We start from the raw sequence: 24672 nt of genomic DNA, 5'->3' as shown, positions 1-24672 counted from the left end.
TGAGTTAATTTGACAACAGAACTTAACTTTGAAGATCAAAAGAAAAATTTGACTCTTATAACACGTGTGCATGTGTAGTATTATTCAGCCCCCAGCTTCAGTACTTTGTGGGGCATCCTTTAGCTTTTATAACCTGCAACAAACGTTTTCGGTAAGTGCCAACAAGCTTCTTACATCGCTCAATCGGAATCTTGGCCCATTCTTTACGTGCAAAGGCCTCTAGCTCAGTGATGTTTGATGGCCTCCGTTCTGCAACTGCCTTTAAATCCTACCAAAGATTTTCAATCGGATTTAAATCTGGTGACTGAGAAGGTCACTCCAGGATGTTCCAGGACCTTTTTCTCAACCAGGCCTTGGTTGATTTGGAAGTTTGCTTGGGATCTTTGTCTTGCTGAAAAGACCAATGATCACCAAGGTGCAATTTATCAACAGAAGGCATCACATTTCTCTTTAAAATGGTCTGGTATTTCTGGGAATCCATGATGCCAGGTACACGATCAAGGTCCCCAGTTCTTGCCCCAACCCCAAATCATCAATGACCCACCTCCATGCCTGACCGTGAGGATGGTGTTCTTCTGGTCAAAAGCCTGGCCTTTCGCACGCCAGACATACCGTCGGTCCATATGTCCCAACAGTTCCAGTTTGGTTTCATCAGTCCATAGAACTGTCTCCCAAAACTCTGGAGTCTTATCCAAATTCCTCCTGGCATATTCAAGGCAACTTTTGACATTCCTTGAGGTCAATAGTGGAGTGTGTCTTGGAGTCCAGCCTTGAAGTCCTTGTTTACTCAGTGCACGTCTTATGGTTGCCAATGAAGCACTTGTACCAGCCTTCATCAGGTCATGCTGTAGGTGTCTTGCAGTCACATGGGGGTTTCTCTTAGTTGTCCTGACTACGTTGCTAAGGGCCCTTGATGAAATGTTGGGCTTTCTTCCACGGCCAGGCAGGTTTGCAGCTGTTCCATGCGTTTTAAACTTCCTTATAATGCTCCCAGTGGAGTCTCTTAGATTGTTAAATATTTTGGAAATCTCCTTATACCCAAGGCCCTTCAGCTGTGATGAAATAATCTCCTCTCCCAGCTTTTGTGGAAATTTCATTGTCTTTCCCATGATTGCAGATCATCTTGAATACCTTCATGGGTGGGGTTTATATATGCATCACAGCTGAAGCAAATGAAGGATCAGTATAGAGTTCCCAAAGACTTAATTATGTTTCAACTCCACTTTGAGCCATAAAAACCTGCAGAAAGCTTTGTAAAGCAGCAGTATTTTATGGGGTTGAGTAATTGTGACATGGCGATCGTAACAAAATATACTTATACACACAAATACTACATCATTCATTTTATTTTAATTTTATGTTTCACTCAACTCATGAAGATTTCATCCAAAGCAGGATCTTGCTTTTTGACACAACTTTAATTGATAAATCGTTAAAATATTCGGAGGGTTAAATATTTCTAATTGCAACTCTCTCTCTCTTTCTGTGTGTGTGTGTGGATATATATATATATCCATCCATTTTCCAAACCGCTTATCCTATTGGGTCGCGGGGGGTCCGGAGCCTATCCCGGAAGCAATGGGCATGAGGCAGGGAACAACCCAGGATGGGGGGCCAGCCCATCGCAGGGCACACTCACACACCATTCACTCACACATGCACACCTATGGGCAATTTAGCCTTAGCATGTTTTTGGACTGCGGGGGGAAACCGGAGTACCTGGAGGAAACCCCACGATGACATGGGGAGAACATGCAAACTCCACACACATGTGACCCAGGCGGAGACTCGAACCCGGGTCCCAGAGGTGTGAAGCAACAGTGCTAACCACTGCACCACCATGCCGCCCCTATATATATATATATAGATAGATAGATAGATAGATAGATAGATAGATAGATAGATAGATAGATAGATAGATAGATAGATAGATAGATAGATAGATAGTACTGTGCAAAGAAATTAGGCAGGCAAAGAAAATGATGTTCAGATTATCCTCGTGTTGGTGTAAAATTATGATATTATGCCTGTCAAAGTGTGTCAGCTTAGCCATTTCAGAACCTCTGCTAAAATCATCCTAGTATTTCAGCGATCGTTCAGTGCAGCCATGTATTTTTTGACTTGGCCACTGACTTTTTAAACCAATATATTTTATTATTTAATTGAGCTGTTGGTGAAATTTAACAAAATCACGGAACGGCTGAGGTTCCCCTGAGGAGAAGTTTAGGAACTGAAGCGGTGTTCATCTAGCCGTCCAACTAGATATCAGTAACTTTTTAGAAAGCAAAAGAAATTATTACTAGTTTTTATTGTGTTACTCTTAATTTGCACATGTTCTAATGTTAAATTGTGTTTTTTTGTTCTAAGCCAAAGTGCACTTGCTACCCAGATAAACAGCTTTAAACATTTCTTTGGACTGCTTAAGACTTTTGCACACTACTGTATATGAGACAGAATTCTATAGAATTTGTTAAAAAATTATTAATATTTTATATACAACAATGTATTGCCCGTTTAGTCAATATTTTGGGACTGAGTGGATTTAGATGTTTTAGATAAATGATGTCAAAAAAATATTTTATCATCTCTAGTAATGTGTAGTGACCCATAAAGTTGGAAAAAAAGAAAATTCAACTGAAGAAAAAAGCTTAATCTCTTTGATGTCCTGGCACCCATCAGAATCCATCTATCCATCTACTGAGTGCTTATGCAGTGCAGTGGTACAGTGATCCTGAGCCATATTGTAGGTAACACACAGCACGTTAGCAGGGACGTCGCTCTGCACAGGGCACACACACTATGGCCAGACTATCCATGCCATTTCCATAACTTCATGTTCTTGACTGTTGGGGCAAATAGAAGTAGCTAAGGAAACTCATGCAACATGGGGTGATGTGCAAGCTGTGGACACACTGAAGGGGGGGAGGGGGATGTTACAACATTCAACAAAGATTTGGGTTAAACATTGGCCAATGGAGACTGAAACATTCCTAGAATGTTTCATAATAGAGTTTTCAAGTAAGACAATAACACAATTACTGATATACACTGAGTACAATGATAGATCAGGACCTTATGTTTTGAAATTGTCACATGTGGATCGCTGTGGTTACTCATGCAGTTCTGATTAGTACAGTACTAGGCAGTATATTTGGCATATGTTTTTATCTTGCCTATTAACTAATGAGTAATTTATATCTGGTTAGGATTACGTTCAAAACTGTCTGTTCAAATCTTAGGTTGTGTTTTAAATTCCCTGATTGTGGCAGATTATATTTATTCTGGGAGGTTTGTTTCCTCAGAAAGTGACAAATTTTATTCAATGAAAGAATAGTGTCTGTAAAAAAAATACCATCCTCCTCCTGGAGCTGAGGCCATTGGTCCATTTCATCCTCGTTAACATTCATAAACAGAGTTTTTACAATAGACCTATAGAAACACACTTTCAGTAAATGCAGTACATGAATTTCAGTCCTTGTTGTTATCAAGCAAGATGTTACTCCAACTTTTCATGTGCTTCAGTAAAAATAGTCCATCCATCCATCCATCCATCCATCCATCCATCCATCTATTTCCTATATCCACTTGTCCTACACACGGTCATGCCGGTTCAGAGCCTATCCAGAAAACTATGGATGCCTCGTGATGACATGGGGAGGAGGGGCACACACTCCAGGGCAGAGACTTTGTGTGGAACCTTGCAAAACACTGTGCCTCTGTGCCACTCCTTAATGAGAAAAATAATAATTTTATGTATCACTCCTCTTAACTCCAGAAATAAATAATGTCTATTTTCTGGGAAAAGAGTTCAGACCACCTAACAAACTCACCCAGTACATTTTAATGAAAACCACCGAAATAACTCACTTCTGTTGTGACAACTTGGACAGCAAGTATGAAGCAAGTATGAAGCATTAGAAGCATATGCGCAGGATCAATTATTGTATTTAATCCAATATCTGCCATTGAGCTAGATAAATCACAAATGTGTGCAAGAACCCAAAATGGTAGTATCTACCTAGACTATCCAGATTTGAATGAATTTCACAGATCCGCCATCCATATGCATTGCAGTTTAATTGAGCAAAGATTTATATGTATTCTGTTTGAATGATCTCCTCCTGTGACTTTTCAAAATGCCCATTGCCTATTGTGATTTTGTTTAAAAATACCTATTGCCCATTGTGATTTCGTTTAAAAATGACCATTGCCCATTGTAATTTTGTTTAAAAATGCTTATTGCCCATTGTGATTTTATTTTAAAATGACCATTACCCATTGTGATTTCGTTTAAAAATTACCATTGCTACATAAGTCTGATGCTGGACAAATATCCCGGCATGTTGTAACTTCCTTATGTTACAATTTAGTATTGCAACAGGAATATACAACACTATGTATTTTTGTGTAATCTCATCGCTACAATTTGCAGTGCAGTAAAACATTAATTGTTAATGAGTCAAAAACAACTGCGGCCAACAATCCAACAGTCTAAGGCAGTCACTAACTCAACACAGCATGTCAAAAGGCATCTAGAATTTTGTCAAGGATGTTATTATGAAGGCATCTGTATATCTTGCTTTTATAAGAATAGGTTTTCTGGACATTCAGCTAACATACCAAACCATTTGTGTCTTTTTAGAGGTAATGCACTCACCAATTTGACCTCCCCCACCCCCAAATAAAACAGGAAATGGCCAGACCATTCTACCCAAAGTTACACTCATGAGTCGACCTCTGCAGTTCTTAATAACATATCTACTTTGAACAGGAGCAAAACTGGAATTTCGGGACCCCCTAAAAATGTCAGCTTGCTTACCCTCATATTAAATTTGATAATTTTACATACTCAGGATCCTTTGTAAAGTTCTCAGCCCCCTAAATCTGCCAGGGTATCCCTGCTCCCACTGTTATATGCTACATGTTAGTCTTTGGTTGATATGAGTAAGGATTCCTATGTACTGACGTACACGATGCATATACATCATCTTGAATCTTGAACCTGTTGATCGTATGGCAAGCCGTTTTAGCATTTAATTGCTAGACTGGATATGTGTTGCAGATATCTCTAATTCAATTCTTCCTAGTCAAAAAGAGCATTTCGGATATCCAGATATCTGCAATCGAATTCTTACTAGGAAAAACTACCATTTCAGACATCTACAGTACAATCCAAATTTGCTAGTCATAATTTTAATTTCAGATATCCGAAAGGATACCACCATTTTAGATATCCATAATGTAATTTCGAATATGGCAATTGTGAATAGGTAGAATGCCATTCTGAAGTGTTATTTTTGACTACGAAGAATACAGTTTTGACTAAGAGAAAAGCTATTGTGAATATCTAAAATGTAATTACGAATAGGAGCGTGACTTGATTAAATGTTAAAAGGGCTTGCCATATGATCGCCTAATTACCGCACTGTCTAAAAACAAATATACAAATTATTAAGTACCCAAAATTAACCACCAGGGGGCACGATTGTAACAACTATCAACAAACCACATTTATCCAATATAATATACGCATCTAAACAAATGAGTCGAACACAAATTATGGTGACTGTCCAATGTGTTATTAAAACTATAAGAGACGAGATTTAAAGGTTTTAAACTTTATGGCAAAGTGAGAATGCGCCAAATGCGCAAGCGGAATTCGTAGTTACCATGGAGATGGCGACAGCGTACTTTTGTTTGCCCCGCTAACTTTGTTCTTTTTACTCAAGCTGAAGTCGTAGTGGCTGCAGTTATATGAATTTCACAACACATCTGGGCGGAACAGATATGCTGAAAAAGAGTGAAGATATGAAGCAATTTCTCAAAAATGTTGATGAGATAAGTACGTGCCTGTAATAGGCCTACGTTGTTTTTTTATTTTTTTTCGGTGTATTTTTTGTGTCACTAGTGAGATATCACTTGTCTATCACCTTTACCGAGTAAAATCATTTATCACATTTAAAATTAAGGAAATGCTTAGTCGTAAGACATACAAACGAAATGCTATTTTTTATAAACTCTAATTACGGGTTATTGCTAATATTTTTACCGTCTGCAGATTAGAATAACGTTTTGTTATTTGTTGTTTATTTGCTTGTCTTTCAAATGTTTCATATGTTACGTACGCATGTCTGCCACATTGTTCCCCTGTCGCGTATAACCTTCTCATGGTGTCTATATGTAGTGTGTCATTCATGGCGTTTGCCTTCTCTAACCACAATGAAGGCGATCTGATGAAGGAGCTGAGCTCCTCCGATGTGGAGAGGCAGGAGAAAGCGGTGCAAAAGGCAGACCGCCTCATGTCCAACTGGGAGGACAGCGATCCATGCAGGACACGGCTTAACCGCACCGTCATCAACAGCAGTTCCTCTCCGAATTCGACCGCGGCAGAGGTCACTCAAAAACACCCATCAGTAATAATTATTTTTGTATTACGTTTAATCTTTTAAGTATCACTTTACTTGAGGGGGGCAAGCAACGTATTAATTCTGTTACTACTGAAGTGCAAATCATGAACAAAAATAGTAACTGCATGAAACTCATGAGCCGTTATGACCGATTAACAATCAGTACGTAACACATACTGTACTTAAAATTTCTGGTTAATTAATGCATTTCGTAAGAGTGTACTACTGCAATATTTGCGTCCCCTCAAGTAAAGTGTTACCATCTTTTCAACTGAAAGGTTTCCTGAATATTGCAATACTTCTATTTCAGTGTCTCCATGCATATTCAAGTATTTGAATAGGTTATTGCAAAATGATAATAATAAGTCATAATTTTTTTTTTGTCTAATTTTCAGAAATATACTGATTTAACTTCAGGTGAGTTTAATTTATTTCAAAATCTAAATCAGGAGCCAAGACCATGATAAATTCTGATGAACATGTTATCAAAATGTAATTTTTGCGCCAGACATGGTATTAAAAATATAGCCTACATAGTTTTTTCCCCCTCAATCACAGCATTTTGTCTCTGACACTTTTGTCCACGTACAGACAGGTTTACTATCCCTGCTCTATCAGTCGGTAGAAAGTGTACGAATTAATGTTAATGTGCATCATGCTATAATAAAAGCCGCACCTTGAAGTGCTGCTCTCCCTTTTATTTCTGAGCAACTACTTTTGTAAAATGGGCTCTTTTAGATACAATTTCACGTTTTATGATTTCCTCTGAAGATTTTTTTTATGTCCCTGCCGTCTGTTGTCCAGTCTGGCAGCACAAGTCCTTGTGAAACTATCTGAGCATATTTGTAAATTGTGTAGAGTAATTTTAATGACTTCTTGGGCATGTGTGTGTGTGTGTGTGTGTGTGTTTGTGTGTTTATGTGTGTTTTCTTCAGAGAGTTTTATGAAGGTGTTAGAAATGGATTCAGAGGACAGGAAACAAAGGAGGAAGGAGAATGAAAAGATAGCAAACGGTGTGTACAAAGCTAATATATGCACACATGCACACGTTTATATGTACTGTATTTATTTATGTATGTTTGTATGTAATGACATGCATATCTGATTATAAATGCATGTCATTACACGCACACACGCACACACACACACACACACACACACACACACATATATATATATATATATATATATATATATATATATATATATATATATATATGGTGTTAAGTCTATATATTTGATTATAAATATTTATCTCATATGTCTATGTGTCCATATGTCCATACTGTATGTATGAAAGTTCTTGTCTGTGTGTATCAGCCTTGAAGGTGAAGGGGAACGAGGCCTTTGCCCAGGGAGACTATGAGGCCGCTATACAGCAGTACACTGCTGGGCTCAATGCCCTTCGAGACATGGAGGTCCTGTATACCAACAGGGCACAGGTACACGATGTACACAAACACTGAATAGGTGGGGCACAGGTCAAGCACTAGTAAACACTGTAAAGATGTAGGGCACAGGTCAAGCACAGGTAAACACTGTAAAGATGTAGGGCACAGGTCAAGCACAGGTAAACACTGCACAGATGTAGGGCACAGGTCATGCACATGTAAACATCACACAATGAAGGGCACAGGTCAAGCAGAGGTAAACACTGTACAGATGTAGGGCACAGGTTAAGCACTAGTAAACACTGTACAGATGTAGGGCACAGGTCAAGCACAGGTAAACACTGTACATATGTAGGCTACAGGTTACGCACAGGTAAATACTTTACAGATGTAGACTAGGAGTTAAGCACAGGTTAACAATGTACAGATGTAGGTCGCAGGTTAAGCACAGGTAAATAATGTACAGGTGTAGGGCAAAGGCTAAGCGCAAGTAAACACTGGACAGATGAATGGCACAGGTTAAGCACAGTTAAACTCTGTAAAGATGTACGGCGCAGGACATGCACTAGTAAACACTGTACAGATGCAGGGCACAGGTCATGCACATGTAAACATCACACAATGAAGGGCACAGGTCAAGCACAGGTAAACACTGTACAGATGTAGGCTACAGGTTAAGCACATTTAAATACTGTATAGATGTAGACTAGGAGTTAAGCACAGGTTAACAATGTACAGATGTAGGTCACAGGTTAAGCAGAGGTAAATAATGTACAGGTGTAGGGCACAGGCTAAGCGCAAGTAAACACTGGACAGATGTATGGCACAGGTTAAGCACAGTTAAATTCTGTACAGATGTACGGCACAGGACATGCACTGGTAAACACTGTACAAATGTAAAACACAGGTCAGACACAGTGAAACACTGTACAGATGTATACGCATAGGTAAGCACTGTAGAGATAACAGGGCATAAATTAAGCATAGGAACAAATTGTACGGATATAGGGCACAACGTCAGCACAAGTAAACACTACAGAAGTAGAGCACCTGTGAAGAGCAGGTAAACACTGTTCAGATATAAGTCAAACCCGGGTAAACATTGTGCAGTTGGATGGCACAGGATAAGCACAAGTAAACACTGTACATGCTGACGATGGGTAGTCTTCTGTTGGTGTTTCATCTTCTGATGTTGAATTTCACATGCAGGAGGCTATAGAGTTCCCCGTTAATATCATGTCTTTAATGAATAATACAATACCTTTAATGAACACATAAAGATTCGGTTCTGAGAGGAGGAACATTAAGAACTTAAACTGTATGAAAATTTGGTTTTCCTCTGCCAGGCCTTTATGAAAATGAAGAAGTACAAAGAGGTCATTAATGACTCTGAGTGGGCACTCAAGGTACGTCACCCTAGGAGAGAAGGGTCAATTTCTCACGCCATCGTTCTGCATGCGCTTGTGCAAGTTAATGCTTCCTACCGCAGGAGTGCAGACTCAAAGCCAAGATGGGCAAAACACTATGATTACGCTATGTGACTCACGTATTAGGACATCTACCAAGAAAAGGCTACCCCTTTGTTTTTTGAAAGGAACAGAAGTACAAAAATATGCTGTTAGGTGAATCTCATTCAGGCTGTCCTCTGCCTTGTGCCCTTTGCTTCCTGGAATAACTAGTTTACATTGGATATGCAGTTTGAATGGATGGATGGATGGATGGATTGATTGTTGGGTGGATGTTTTGATTTCTTCTGTTACAGTGGTCTTTAGCAAACTCCTAGTCAAAGAAGCAACTAACTCTCTTTTTGCAAGCATTTGAGTTTACTTTGTTAAATTGTAGTATAGTTTGAAGCTGCCCAGTGAGTAAAGAAGGAAAGAGTGCAAAGGACACAAAGCTGCTGGCCTTGCAGGTCACACCCAGCTTACGTTCGGCCTTCTCTTCCCTGCAGTGCAATGAGAAGAGCATAAAGGCCTTTGTGCTCATGGCAGGAGCACACACAGCGCTGCAGGAATACACAGAGGTGAGGCTCCCCCTGTCTCCCTCTCCTCAGAACCTCCTTCTCTGCTCACCATAAAGCAGGTGATGACATCTTTCAGAACACCATCAAAGGTGGGGCGCAAGACGTGAGCACAGCACGTGGCACATCTGTTTTGTCCAAAATAAATTTTTTGCATTTCTCAAGAAAGCCTTTTTTTCTATCCTACCTCTCAGAAAGCCCATTTTGCTGACTCGCCTCTTCTAACCCCGTTGAAATTTTCCAGTGTCTGGCTGCATGCTTAAAGGCTCTCACCTTTTCTTCCATTCGACGCAGTCATGCATATAATTACCCTCTCAGGAAGGCCCTTGCGTTAACAACATTTTGTTTGTGTTCTAGAATTCACCCTGAATTTTCCAGCATGCCCCCTAATACTCTTGGTGACACTGTATGGATCTGTGCCCTGATTCACTGAAGTTTGCTTGCCTTCGGAAGTACTGACGTCTTCAGGGCTTTTTTTTCTATGAGTGTAACATCACCAGCCGCAAAGCTCCCCCAGCTCCTATCAGACAGCTTGTTTCAGCTTCCCTTTCTTACAAGAGCTTCGAACCTTTTCAGGCGCGGCTTTGCTATCAACGTGTCCTGGACATGGAACCTGGCAGGGCCGCCATGATAAAAGGTGAACGGCGGTATTTCTTTTAGAAATGCTCCACAGGAGACGGCTGACCACCTGACAAGCAGGTTGTGCTTTTGTGACAGATCACCTTAACAATCCTTAGACCAGCCTGAACTTGTATTACCTTAAACGTGCTGTATAACTGTTGACTGTTCTGGGGTCATTCGCCTACTTACAGTACAAAGGTAAAAGGTAGGAAGGTACGTGTGTGGATTGGTTATTCCCTTGTCACTGGTCACAGTATTGGATTCACTTTGTGTAAATCATTATTTTTGGGGATATTTGACCTTGTCCCTGAATACTCGACAGAGTACCCTAGAAAACACATTATCCAAATTCCAAAGCGGTAAAACCCTATAACCTGAATGTTACGATTCTTTCATTTTTAGAGATGCTCTGCTGCTTTACACCATCGCACCTTCCTTTACATAATCTGATGGCAATTGTATTATTATTGATATTTTAATTTGCCAGCAAAAAATAAGTTGAAAAGCTTCACCAAGCACCTGTCATATTACAGTTAACTGAAGCAATGCACAATGGACTGTCAGTTTATATGAATACACTTAAGTCCCCGGGTTAAGAATGTGTGACTTACGGACAACTCGTGCTTACGAACGGACTGCCATAAAGACTATCATATTCAAACGATGGTTCATAACAAAGTATGCACACACTGCTTTGTGACTCTTGTGAAAACATTCCGTGACTTCAGCAGTTTGTCGGTTCAAGGTTCAGTATGATATGTAGTTACTTATATTATTACTCTATTATCACTATTATTATGTGCTGCATTATTATTCTTCCGACTTAACAACAAATTCAACTTAAACATCGGGGAACGGAACTTGATCGTAACCTGGGGACGGCCTGAATATGAATATTCAGTTTACTGGGATCCTAACGAAACCTCTGTAGGGACGTACCTGTCCCGGGGTCTTCTGATACCCCTAGGATGGGTTCATGTGAGGGTTTCCATGGTATCCCGACCAGGGGGGCTCCTGACTATATTCTGCTCTCCTAGAGTATTTGACTCGCGTGGACCTGCAGGAGAAAACAGACGGCCAGGAGAGGGAGGCCCGAGTGGAGATGGGCCTGGGGACGGAAAGGGCCTCTGCGGTGAGAGAGCTGCTGAAAAAGCTGGAGAAGCCAGACAAGCCTGCCCTGTACTACTGTGGAGGACTGGAGGTTCTGACAGAGGCTGTGGTTGACAGTGAGTGGGGATGTAGGTGTGGATGGAGGAGGTGGCTGACAGTGAGTGGGGATGTAGGTGTGGATGGAGGGGGTGGCTGACAGTGAGTGGGGATGTAGGTGTGGATGGAGGGGGTGGCTGACAGTGAGTGGGGATGTAGGTGTGGATGGAGGGGGTGGCTGACAGTGAGTGGGGATGTAGGTGTGGATGGAGGGGGTGGCTGACAGTGAGTGGGGATGTAGGTGTGGATGGAGGGGGTGGCTGACAGTGAGTGGGGATGTAGGTGTGGATGGAGGGGGTGGCTGACAGTGAGTGGGGATGTAGGTGTGGATGGAGGGGGTGGCTGACAGTGAGTGGGGATGTAGGTGTGGATGGAGGGGGTGGCTGACAGTGAGTGGGGATGTAGGTGTGGATGGAGGGTGTGGCTGACAGTGAGTGGGGATGTAGGTGTGGATGGAGGGGGTGGCTGACAGTGAGTGGGGATGTAGGTGTGGATGGAGGGGGTGGCCGACAGTGAGTGGGGATGTAGGTGTGGATGGAGGGGGTGGCCGACAGTGAGTGGGGATGTAGGTGTGGATGGAGGCTGTGGCTGACAGTGAGTGGGGATGTAGGTGTGGATGGAAGGGGTGGCTAACAGTGAGTGGGGATGTAGGTGTGGATGGAGGGTGTGGCTGACAGTGAGTGGGGATGTAGGTGTGGATGGAGGGGGTGGCCGACAGTGAGTGGGGATGTAGGTGTGGATGGAGGGGGTGGCCGACAGTGAGTGGGGATGTAGGTGTGGATGGAGGCTGTGGCTGACAGTGAGTGGGGATGTAGGTGTGGATGGAGGGGGTGGCTGACAGTGAGTGGGGATGTAGGTGTGGATGGAGGGGGTGGCTGACAGTGAGTGGGGATGTAGGTGTGGATGGAGGGGGTGGCCGACAGTGAGTGGGGATGTAGGTGTGGATGGAGGGGGTGGCTGACAGTGAGTGGGGATGTAGGTGTGGATGGAGGGGGTGGCTGACAGTGAGTGGGGATGTAGGTGTGGATGGAGGGGGTGGCCGACAGTGAGTGGGGATGTAGGTGTGGATGGAGGGGGTGGCTGACAGTGAGTGGGGATGTAGGTGTGGATGGAGGCTGTGGCTGACAGTGAGTGGGGATGTAGGTGTGGATGGAGGGGGTGGCCGACAGTGAGTGGGGATGTAGGTGTGGATGGAGGGGGTGGCTGACAGTGAGTGGGGATGTAGGTGTGGATGGAGGGGGTGGCTGACAGTGAGTGGGGATGTAGGTGTGGATGGAGGCTGTGGCTGACAGTGAGTGGGGATGTAGGTGTGGATGGAGGGGGTGGCTGACAGTGAGTGGGGATGTAGGTGTGGATGGAGGGTGTGGCTGACAGTGAGTGGGGATGTAGGTGTGGATGGAGGGTGTGGCTGACAGTGAGTGGGGATGTAGGTGTGGATGGAGGGGGTGGCTGACAGTGAGTGGGGATGTAGGTGTGGATGGAGGGGGTGGCTGACAGTGAGTGGGGATGTAGGTGTGGATGGAGGGTGTGGCTGACAGTGAGTGGGGATGTAGGTGTGGATGGAGGGTGTGGCTGAAAGTGAGTGGGGATGTAGGTGTGGATGGAGCGTGGGGCTCACGCATCATCATGTGTTTTACTGCTTGGGAAATAGAACTCCCTTCTAAAAAAGTTGGGACGCTGTGGAAAATGTAAAAAAAAAAACAGAATGCAATGATTTGCAAATCATATAAACCCATATTTCATTGGAAATATAACAAAGAAAACATATCAAATGTTGAAACTAAAATACTGTATTGTTTTATGACAAATATTTTGTTTTATAACAAAAATCTGATAAATGAAAATTTCTTTTTGGAAATCATGGTGGCTAAAGAGGAGAAGGACCATCCATCTTATCAGAGGGCCGTTCAAAAGCCAGCATCCGTGATGGTATGTGGGTACATTAGTGCCCATGGCTTGGGTAGCTTGCACTTCTGGGAAGGCACCATTAATGCTGAACAATATACTGTATACATGTTTTGGAGCAACATATGCTGCTATTCAGACAACATCTTTTTCAGAGATAGTTCCGTAGTACAATGGTGCAGGCACTAGTCTGGACTGCCTGCTGTCCAGAGCTGTGAGCCATTGAAAGCATTCGGCACATTATAAATACAAGAAAGGAGAGCCCGAACGGTTGAGCAGGTGAAATTCCATATCAGGCAAAAATGGGACAACATTTCACTGTCAGCAACTGGTTTCCTCATTTCCCAAATGTTTACAGTGTTATTAAAAGAAGAGGTGATGCAACATGGTGGTAAACATTCCCCTGTCCCAACTTTTGGGCAGATATTTGTCACAAAACAATAAAATTTCTGTTTCAACATTTGATATGTTGTCTTTGTTCTGTTTTCAATTACCCATGGGTTTATATGATTTGTAAATCATTGCATTCTGTTTCATTAACATTTTACACATATTCCCAACTTTTCTGGAAACAGGGCTGCAGCCCGTGATGTCTCAGAACATCTGACCTGTCTTTTAGAAGTATTCACATCGTACATTCATAAGTGATAGGGGTGTAAGTGCATTCGTTTGTTTTGGCTTATGTCCTGGTTATGATTGGCCATACTTTTATAGCATGCACAGTAGCAGACTGCATTCTCTCTCGGTATTGTTTTCGTGTCTCTGTTTTGCTTTATTAATGCGTTTTTGCATTGGGTTTATGGGCTTTCATATTCTCTCCTGTATTCATTAGCCCACTCACTGAGAATCCCCATGTCTATTGCATTAATGAGAGTACTCCATAAAAAATTGATGTAGGCAGAATTAATTAGAAGAATTTGTCAATTACTGTCCTAAGCATATGCCCCTGCAGGGGTGGGTCAGCCGCTGGGTCATAGAATCAATTTGTCCATGTTATTTGGCCTCTGTCCTCTTGTGTCTGGAACACGCCAAGCATACCTAGGCTGGGCTGCCCCGTGTCACTGGGCTTTCATTTTGTAGCTCATGGAACTGGCCTGAAAGTGTCTTTCAGAAACAGACGTGGCGGCAGAACGCTAAGCAAGAAATACTGGGGGTGCATGGGGGGGCTCTGGACTGCGAATGGGAACACAGGAGTTCACTTGTCTCTGTAGTTGGGAGCTTAACTGAGTCAGACTGATGACTGAAAGGTCAAACAAAACCAGAAAGAAGAGTCGGACCTGCTTCTGGGTCCTGTTGTTGACTGACTCGGTGTCTCGCAGAATGCCGTCCTATCACGTGGAGGGCACCACGGCAGTGATGACTCATTGGGCGCGCTCTCTCCAGTTGACCTTGACAGCAGATGCGGCCTCGGCGAGCCACTGCCATCTTCCCAGTGGTGATGCGCGTTTGTCGACGCCTAATCCCCATATTCATGTCCCTCACAGGCACTGGGCAGACACTGTTCCGGCTTTACAATGGCTTCAGTGTTGTCGACGGCAACGGCACTGTGAGGAGGTAAGGAGACCACTGAGAGCGCCTTGACAGGCCCAGATAAGTCCAATCCTGACAGTCAGACGAATAAAACATGCGAACAATGTACCGTTCTTAGCAGAGGGAGAGTCTGTGTCAGAAACCATCTAGCAACCTGGAATTTCGTACCAGAACTGAGTGAATAAAACCACAATCAAATCTGAATTTAAAGCAGCTTGTCATGAACTTGGTTGTTTTTGCTTATTTTAATTAATACTCCTGTCCCCAATTATTTTTCCTCATAAGGTAGCAGTACTTCTTTCAGAGATATGTGTATGGACCTCTTACTTCTGGTCGTCAAATGCGGGTCTGAGTGGTTTAAAACCGCCAGTAGTGCTCTCTCCCTCAATGTTAGTCCCATAAAAACGAAACAGAAAAAGCTCTCTATAAGCTGTGAAATGTGCTTGCTGAAGTCCTCCTCGAAGGAGGAACTAATGACATCAGTTTATTTTAAAGATTAAACCAGGAAACTGGAGCAACGTTATTTTATTGACTTACATTTTGACTCAGGTATAAATCCAGGAAGGCCAGTCATTGTAAAAAAAATTGGAACATTTAACTTGTGTCCTGAAATATGATTTTAAATGTTTTTTTTCATCTGGGTGTTTGTTTCTATAGAGATAGGACAGGAGTTATACGACCATTCAATGTCCTCGGCCTGGCTGGTTCTAACCTTACTTAGATGGAGGTTCACTCCATACCAGTATACATTATATGGTATCTAAACAACCATGCGTTTATTTTGTACTTCTGTCATTTTAATGTGGTGCAATTTTCCTGCTGCTTTTTATCAGAGCGTTTTGGTGGATTTTGTGCTCTTACGGCGGGGGAGGGATTTAATAGACCCCTACTCTTGTGTGAAGTAATGAGTCTTGCCCCCTCAGCTGTCTCTCTCAGGATGCAGAGGGGGCTTTCACTGCTCGGCTACGCGCTTCCGTGCTGAGGCTGTGGGGGAGGGTCTGCCGGGACAATGGTGAGTATAAACCCGCATTTCTGATTATGGTCGCTGGTCCCCTCGTTTTACACTATTTCCCAACCCCCCCTTGCCCATGTGAGGCCTTAAGGATTAGGGCATCAATGAGGCATAAAAACCCCTACAAGTCTCGCTGTGCTTCATTGCATATCAGTCGCACCTGTCTGTCAGGTCGGTCCGCTTCCCTCGGCCTGTTTGGTGCATCTCACTGACGTGCATGCCTCAAGGCGACCTCCTCCATGGTAACGTTCGGGACTCCTGTTACCTAGGAAATGTAATCCCAACGCACTTGCCAGGAGCAGTCTGACTGACTGCTAACTCTGACAAAGAATCAGGCAGAAATCAGCGTCCCGGACACATCGTATGCAGCGTAAAACAAATTCAGTTTCCATTTCCATGTTTTTTGTGAAATACGCATGAACAGGGACTGAATAATTTGTAATTCTCTTGTCCACAAAATGACATGCATTACAGCCCACACATATATGTCATCATTGAATCCTTTCTGCATCTACTTGGACAGAATAACCTTTCCACTCTAGCCGTTGCTTTCTGTCTCTTCAGAACTCCTTGATTTTTTTCCCTTTTTTAGAAGAAAACCAACAAGTGTTAATAGAGCGTCCAAGCAGCGGGAGGTACTTTGTGGACCTGTTAGCATCAGGAAATGCTACAGTTCAGACAGAGTGCCTGGCTCTGCTTCAGCTGTACATTCAGACTCGGCATGGGAGGCATTTGTCCATCGCACACCTCAATCTGCACAAGTAAGGGAGAGCTCATATTAGACAGCCTTATGGCAGCCTTAACAGCAGGTTCTGCATAGAGACACCGACTCTGATAAGAACTGTGGCCCTGACAGTGACTCGATTATAATGAGCTTTAGACTGACTCTAATTTTGATATCTGAACAGTTACTCTGACTCTAACATCAGCCCCTGTGTTTACACTGACTCAGAATCAGATATGATGAGATGTCAGGGTTACTCTGACTGATACAGTGATCTGTCTTATGCTGACCCAGAATCAGATATGACGAGATGTTATGGTTGATGGCAGGTTGGTGGAGAGCTTGTGGGCATGCCTGTCAGCCCCCTCCAGCTTGGAAGACAAGGCTCTCGGGGTGCTGCAGGGCCTAGCAGTGGAGCGCAGGTGGGCGTGCCCCCAAGGTCTGGGCATGAGCAGTACTGACGTTCACTTTGTGCTTATATCTTGGGTCCTTACTGTGGATTGAGCTTTTAAACACAGACCCTAGGAACGCAATATCTCAGAATGACGGTGATGGAGTCCTCTTTGTTAGAATGTCTCCAGACATCTGCCATCATGAAGTGTCTGAGACCAATATTGGATTTTCTTGCCTTTGTGTCACTACCCAATGAGTTTTATATACGTAAGCATTGTTTTAATAGACATCCCTGCATTATTATTTGTTTCAATAAATTACTGTTAATCTGTGCAATCTGTCTATAGTATGTGCAATTAACGTATTGATGTTCTCACTACTTTTTTAGATTTCAAATTCAGATGAGAGAGAATTTTACAAAATTATTTGTGCCAACTTTAGTTTACCAACTGGTAAGATATTTTTATGTTGTTTTTGACTTGAAAATACTTGTTTTATTACACCCTTTGTTATTGACAATACCATCGTTTTGTTCTTATCGACTTTCAGAGAAATATTAATACAACCAGCCAGAACAGCCTTGCTCGCGTCATATCGATTGTTGGAAGTATGGCAGCTGATGATGTCATTTGTAAGGAGACTGCTGGTCGCCAGGAATGCTGGGATGCCTTTGCTGTTGCCATGGTAATCCGGCTCTAATTAACAGCTGCGTTCTGAAGGAATCATTTGCCACTGTGAACTTTAAAATAAGCACACCCATTTTCCGGAAGGAAATCGGTAGAAGGGTGATCATATTTTGCAGCTGACATTTCGCATTCGTGGCATGAAGCTGACACGTGAGCAGCGCACTTTTCTCTGTTTCACTGCAAGCTCAACAAACAATGTTTTGTTTTAGGAGCAAGCCGGTGGTGCTGAACACAGAGAAACTCTCTGTACACTGTCACTTCTGATAATGAAGCTCTCTGCCAGTGCATCCTCAGTCATGCAGGTAGCACCAGTTCGGCACACAACGGTCAGCCACTTTGAGCACACCCATTGTTCCCCTTCAGTGTCTGGCTCAGAACTGAAATAGACCATTAACACATTTCCTTGTCCTGACACCAGAATGTCCATCCTTTATTTCCTCCCTACTGCTGAATCCATCTCCAGCCCCGCCCCCAAATACAGCCCCCGTTCCTTCCTCCCTTCTCCGGGTGACAGAATTCTCTTTTCTACTCTGCTTGGACACTCACATATCCAAACCAGGCCTGTGCTCTTTTCCCCCTATTCTGCAGGAGTTTGCCGTCCGTGCAGGACGTGTGTGCATGCGTCTGTTGAATGATCCTGAAGGCAGTATTATCACGGTGAGTTGGGGGGGTGCTTAGCCATCATCTTGTGGCTGCAAATCGCAGAGCTGATATAGAAATAAATATATTTCTATTTCTATGCCTATTTCTAATATAGATGATAGTATTTTAGAGAAATCCATCATAGACATCCATCTATCTATTATCTGGGGTCGGGTCACGGGGACAGCAGTTTAAGCAGGGATGCCCAGACCTCCCTGTCACCAGCCAACTCCTCCAGCTCCATCGAGGGAATCCCAAGGCATTCCCAGGCCAGTCGAGAGACAATGACTCACCCCCCACCAGGAGAGTGCAAACCACCGGTCGAGAACCATGGCCTCAGACATGGAGGTGCTGATCTTCATGCCAGCCACCTCACAGTCAGCTGCAAACCGCCCCAGTGCCTGCTGCAGGTCACAGCCCAATGACACCAACAGGACCACATCTCCCGCAAAAAGCAACCGAACTGGAACCCCTACACCCCTTGGCTGTCTAGAAATTCTGACCATAAAAGTTGCAAACATAATGACGGCCCGCAACAACAGACCCCTTACCCCATACTCCTGGAGCACCCTCCACAGATTCCCCTGAGGGACACGGTCGAATGCTTTCTCCAAGTCCAAGAAACACATGTAGCCTGGTTGGGCAAACTCCCATGAACCCTCCAGTATCCTTGTGAGGGTGAAGAGATGGTCCAGTGTCCCGCAACCAGGATGGAATCCACATTGTTCCTCCCGGATCTGAGGTGCGACCAACGGATAGACTTTCCTCCTGTACCCCAGCATAGACCTTCCCAGGAAGGCTGAGGAGTGTGATCCCCTTAAAGTTGAAACACATCCCGCGGCCCCCTTTCTTAAACTTTGGGACCACCACCCCAGTCTGCCAATCCAAAGATTCTGTCCCCCGTGTCCACGCAATGTTAAAGAGCCGTGTCAGTCAAGACGGTGCAACAACATCAAGAGCTTTCAAGAACTCAAGGCGAATCTCATCCACCCCCCGGAGCCCTACCACCAAGTAGTTGTTTGACAAGTTCAGTGCCCTCAGCCCCAGATATCGACAAGTTCTCCTCTGAGTCTTCCCACTCTACTTCCTCCGAGGAAACCATATCAGTGGGATTTAGGAGATCCTCAAAATTCCGCCACCCCACTATATCCCCAGTTGAGGTTAACAGTTCTTCATGACTGTTGTAAATAGCATTGGTGAAGCCCTGGTTCCCCCTCCTGAATCACCTGACGGTTTGCCAGAACCTTTTCGAAGTTCTCCATAGCCTCGCCAAACTCTTCCCACACATGAGTTTTTACTGCTCGAGCTGCTTCCCGCTTGGCCTGCTGGTACCTGTCTGCTGCTTCTGGAGTCCCAGAAGCTGACCAAGCCCTGAAGGCTTCCTTCTTCAGCGTGTCAGCTCCCTTTACCGCTGTCACTGGCAACAAATATGTTACGCCACAGCTCAACACCGCCACCTCAGCAATGGAGTTCCGGTACATGGCCCCTGACTCCCTCCGGAGAGAAGAGTAGTTCTGCTGGAGGTGTGAGGTGAAGATCTCCCAGACAGGGTCCTCCACCATACACTCCCAGCACACCCTCACTATGCATCTATGAGGTCTATCAGGCATCTTCCCTCACCACCGGATCCAACTCACCACAAGGTGGTGATCAGTTGACAGCTCAGCTCCTCTCTTCACCCGAGCTTCCAAAACATATGGACGCAGATCTGACGATATGATTACAAAATCGATCATCAAACTGCGGGCTTGGGTGCTCCGGTGCCTATTTCAATAAAATGCAATGATGATTTTAAAAAGAACCCGTTTTAAACCCAACTCTTAACATTTCATTTGAAAAAATACAGATACGAAACTTATAAAAATGCACATATAAAACAGATATTAAAGCTGTTTTGTTGATTGAAATGCATTGGATTTCTCTGTCCTGCACAGCAGACTGCAAAACACCACCGGACATTCCAGCAATGCTGGCTGATGTAAATAATGAGCAGACGCAGGGCAGACTCTGTCAGCCGTAGCAAACAGTGTTTTTCACCAGAGAATCTTACATTTTAAATGATCTCATGTTAATTCAGCATTGCTGAGAGGGATGCATTTGTCCACCAGCGTGTGACTACACAGGCTGCTCCTCCGCGGTGCATGACTGGCCTACCTCATGAACCTTTTGGCTGTCCACGCAGAGGGCTGTAGGCCTCCTGAGTGTGCTCCTTCCATGCTCCCCCGTCGCCATCCAGGAAGCCACAGAGGCGGGACTCGTAAAGAAGATGCTGAAGATACTGAAGGTAAAGTTGTGACTCAACATGTTTGGATCGTAGTGCCAGAGCTGGCCTAACTGATCATGGATCAGGCAGGAGCAGGCGCGAGAGAGCGGTCTGTATGGGATTTGTTACTGAAGTGCCTGTTGAAGTGGTCTTTCAGGATGCGGGGTTCAGGGTTTCTTTGGTGTGCACAGGCGCCCAACGTGGGTCTGACCAGCACTCGGTGCTCCATGAAAACCCTGGCAGTGTGCACTGGAGCGAACCTGCAGGCCCGTGTGGAGCTGCTGAACCTGGACAAGAGTGAGTGCCGGCTGTAATCCCAGAGCACCAAGTACTCTGAGGTATACTTTCTGTGCATGTACAGGAAACAAAGACTTAAAACATACTCACTAGCGACTCAGATGATTGACATCATCGGTTTGTAGATAGTGCAGTACAATCAAAGTAATGAATATGGGGTCTGAACATTGATGGCTTGTGTTCTTTTTTAGTTCAGCAATAACTTTTTGGCACTAGGCTTTCATCAGTAACATCAGTGATGAAGAACGTCATTTTGTAAATCACGTGGAAAAATTACTGATTGCAACTCGCTACAAACTGAGAAGCCTGTGTGTGCATGTGCCTGGATGCACAGGGCTGAACGTCCTGAGGAAGCTGCTGTGTAACAGTGACGAAGTGGTGGCGGGAAACGCCGCTCTGTGCCTGGGGCACTGCGTGGAGGAGCGAGGGGCGGCCAGCGCCCTGCTGGACTCCAACGTGCTGCCACAGCTGCTCCGCTTGGCTGGGGGGGATGCGGGGGGCGAGGGAGTGCAGCGGAATGCCGCTGTGGCCCTGGGCAAGCTGTGCATCTCTGAACCCAGGTCAGTCAGACCCACGGGGCCAACGCCATACCTGCCTTTAACTCTGCAGGCAGGATCTTTATGAAAAAACTTACTAACGGGGGATTAAGTTCAGAGTCTTTGGTATATTAGTCCCATCAAAATAAGTTTCATGGAGTGCCTTGGACTGGGTGTATTAATCTGAGGTGTTTATTCGTCATTTCCAGGCACACTGTCAAGCTGAGGGAGCTTCAAGGTTTAGAAATACTTCATTCCTGCATGAAGCTGGTAGCCTGAGACCTCACTCACTCGTCGTTTGCGCTGTTTGATGTCGCAGTTCCCGGTGCCTCAGAGAACCGGCCCCCAGGGACGATGCAGTCAGTTCTTGCTGCGTGGGTGACCCCTGCTTCATAACGATCCATCTATCCCCATTTTTACCCTCATTTTTATTGTGGCTGCTCTTTTTCCTGGTGTTTGATTACAAAATTATAACCAAAGGGCCGTCTCTTTAACATTAAAATGTTAGCGTGGATTCTTTCAGAAAAATGTAAAAAAAAAACTTGTATGCCTATGTCATACATATATATACTTAAACATTATGGGCATTTTTGTTCTCCCAGAGTGTGAGTGCAGTCATTGGACCTGGTGGCATGATGATCCCTATATACAGTAAATCACACAGTGGGTTCAATATCAATGACATGCCGACTCCTATATGAACCACATGATAGACCCAGTATGAATCATATGACAAGCTCTATTTATGTGGTACATACATCATTCTTGGAGGTTGGAGGCTGGAGGCTTTAACTACCTCCAACAAAAAATATAATTTCCTTGTACGCTTACTACCACAGCCGTTCGCGAAAGGTTTCTCACAAGAAAATTAGTTTTTTTTTTTTGAAAAATGAGCAACTTTGTAATCACATAACCATGAAAGAGAGAGAGAGCCAGTGCACACAAATGAAACCGTTGAAAAGCAGCCCAGGATGCAGAACAGAAGCATGGACGATTGGCTTTTTGTTCTGTGTGACGCACGTTGCTCAGATGGGGAAATCTAACTCCACCATAAATGAGACAGAGAGCTGAAAAAGCGCGAGGTGGGGCTGGGGAACCGCAAAATTCTGCGGGTAACGAGGTTCGCATGCACCATCTCAGGGTGAAATCGGACATTTCTTGAAGTTGAATCAATTCCTAAAAATGAGAATAAACACCTTCCATTTAATGTTGCTTGTTTCTGGACAAATAGGTAAGTTTTTTTTTTACTTTTTCATTATAAAATAATATTTAGTGCTGTATGTATTATAACAAGGCAGCTTAAAACTGTTTATTGTGGTGTTTTTAATTCATTGTCATTTATGCAATTCTTTTTTGAATGTAGAAGATTAAAAATTCTTTATTAAATCATTTGTGACAACACCTGGAGTAACGTCTTTACTGTGCATTGTTCTAGAAAGAAACCTGGAAACATTTTGTGGCCTATGATCAAAAAAAATGTGTTTACAGTGAATGAGGAGACGTGACAGATTATTTTATTAAGTATTAATGTAGTGTCAGTTTTAAAATAAATTTAACGCAACACTTCAACCAAGTGATCACATCTGTCGCAGTGTGGAGGGTGGCAGTTGTAGATGTTTATCTACTGTATATAATTTGCTTGGTGTCTTTTTTCCAGTTATAGCTGTAAACATGCAGGACAACTCAACCTCACAGCCCCGGAGCCCCCTTTCTCTAAGTGCCCCTCTGAGTGGCCTGGGCACAATGCAGCAGCCGGAGCCTAAGTTGGAGGGCCGCTTGTTCAATAAACATGATAAAATGACCCACCTTTATGGGACAAATGGCATCAGTTCAGGCAATAAGCATGCTATCATGTCACAAGCTGGAAAGCATGTTCTAGAGGATGGGGATGGGGCACATTTACTGACTGAGAGTGAAGACGGTCCCTCAGGCGTGAAGTTTGCCTTAGCGCCAAATTTTCCGTCAATCGTTAATTCGTTAAAATCGTTAAAATGAAAAAGCTATTTTCTCCTCAGATGCAGCGGACTTTGAGCTGATGATGAATGACACTTTGATGACTGAAGCCCCGCTGTCCAATCAGGGGGAAAAATTCTCTTCTCCACTTCAAGCTCTGCTTAACAGGAACAATCCACGGCTCACAGAGTCCATTACTCCATTCTCTACAGATATGGGCCGGAGTATGCCGATTATATCCATCTTCAAAACTTCGGCTGCCGATAAGCCGGGAGACACTGAAGGCACTGAGAAGAAAAAGGGTGAGAAGAAGACCGAGAATAGAGTTTTGCAGTTGTTTGAAACAATACATTCCCCAAATGGAGGGATATTAGTCACGAATGACAAACTACAGCTGTCGATGACTGGATTGAGCACTGAGAACCCCAAGGGTTTGACATTACTGCATGAAAAACAATATACAAGTACTGAAACTTTTGTTAGCCTGAGCTCCTTGCGAGACAGACACACACAAGGACAGCAAGTTAGCATTGATGCTAGTCCAGCCCCCCATATGTGGACCCCCTCTGCAGCCATGGGGCTGGACACTGGATTGCCTGCAAGTGTACACACTGCCAGCAGTGCCGTCTTGCAGACAGCTGTATTAAATTTTTATTCCCGAAAACATAAAACAAAGGGGAAACAAGCTTCTGTATTCAATACAACACCTACAAAATCTCCTATAATGGTCAAGGACCATTCCATTGATTTGGTTCTTAAACCAAAACAAAACAGAGAATTATTCTTTCACATGAAAAAGGAGAAATCTACTCAGCCGTCTACCAAAATGATCCCAAAAACAACTGACGTTTCAAAATTTGTAACTACTGACACTTTGCGGATGTTACATGTGACTTCAGAAAGTCACAAAATGTCTGAGAGGGACAAAAGCACACCTGATCCATCAAGCAGTGACTTTTGGAGTCACATCAGACATGAATCAAACATTAGCAATATGGATAATCAGACTCTGAGCCCTGAGAGTCTGAACTCTAACCTTATGCCAACAGAACAAGGTAAAATGTCAGCTTTGGTGTATCACAGTTT

General features: G+C 43.8%; 1 protein-coding gene across 3 annotated transcripts; it reads left to right on the top strand.

Moving 5' to 3' along the window:
* Window positions 1-5553: 5553 nt before the first annotated feature.
* On the top strand, window positions 5554-23034 carry ttc12 (tetratricopeptide repeat domain 12). 3 transcript variants are annotated; one of them, XM_048982030.1, is made up of 21 exons: window positions 5554-5842; window positions 6226-6392; window positions 6803-6824; window positions 7343-7420; window positions 7728-7849; window positions 9145-9204; window positions 9750-9821; window positions 10395-10455; window positions 11477-11665; window positions 15035-15104; window positions 16004-16092; window positions 16685-16853; window positions 17146-17238; window positions 17598-17661; window positions 17759-17893; window positions 18105-18197; window positions 18484-18552; window positions 20720-20821; window positions 20992-21097; window positions 21432-21657; window positions 21843-23034. In XM_048982030.1, the coding sequence occupies exons 1-21, from the start codon at window positions 5755-5757 to the stop codon at window positions 21910-21912; spliced, it is 2145 nt and encodes a 714-aa protein (XP_048837987.1). In that variant the 5' UTR covers window positions 5554-5754; the 3' UTR covers window positions 21913-23034. The 3 variants fall into 3 exon arrangements, with proteins under 3 accessions (XP_048837987.1, XP_048837988.1, XP_048837986.1); XM_048982029.1 differs by having other exon boundaries at window positions 5555-5842; window positions 6226-6413; XM_048982031.1 differs by lacking the exon at window positions 17146-17238 and having other exon boundaries at window positions 6226-6413.
* The last annotated feature ends 1638 nt before the right edge of the window (window positions 23035-24672 follow it).

This window comes from Brienomyrus brachyistius, chromosome 17 (genome assembly GCF_023856365.1).
Source record: "Brienomyrus brachyistius isolate T26 chromosome 17, BBRACH_0.4, whole genome shotgun sequence".
In the NCBI taxonomy this organism is placed as follows: Eukaryota; Metazoa; Chordata; class Actinopteri; order Osteoglossiformes; family Mormyridae; genus Brienomyrus; species Brienomyrus brachyistius.
This window is presented reverse-complemented; position numbering and strand designations above follow the sequence as displayed.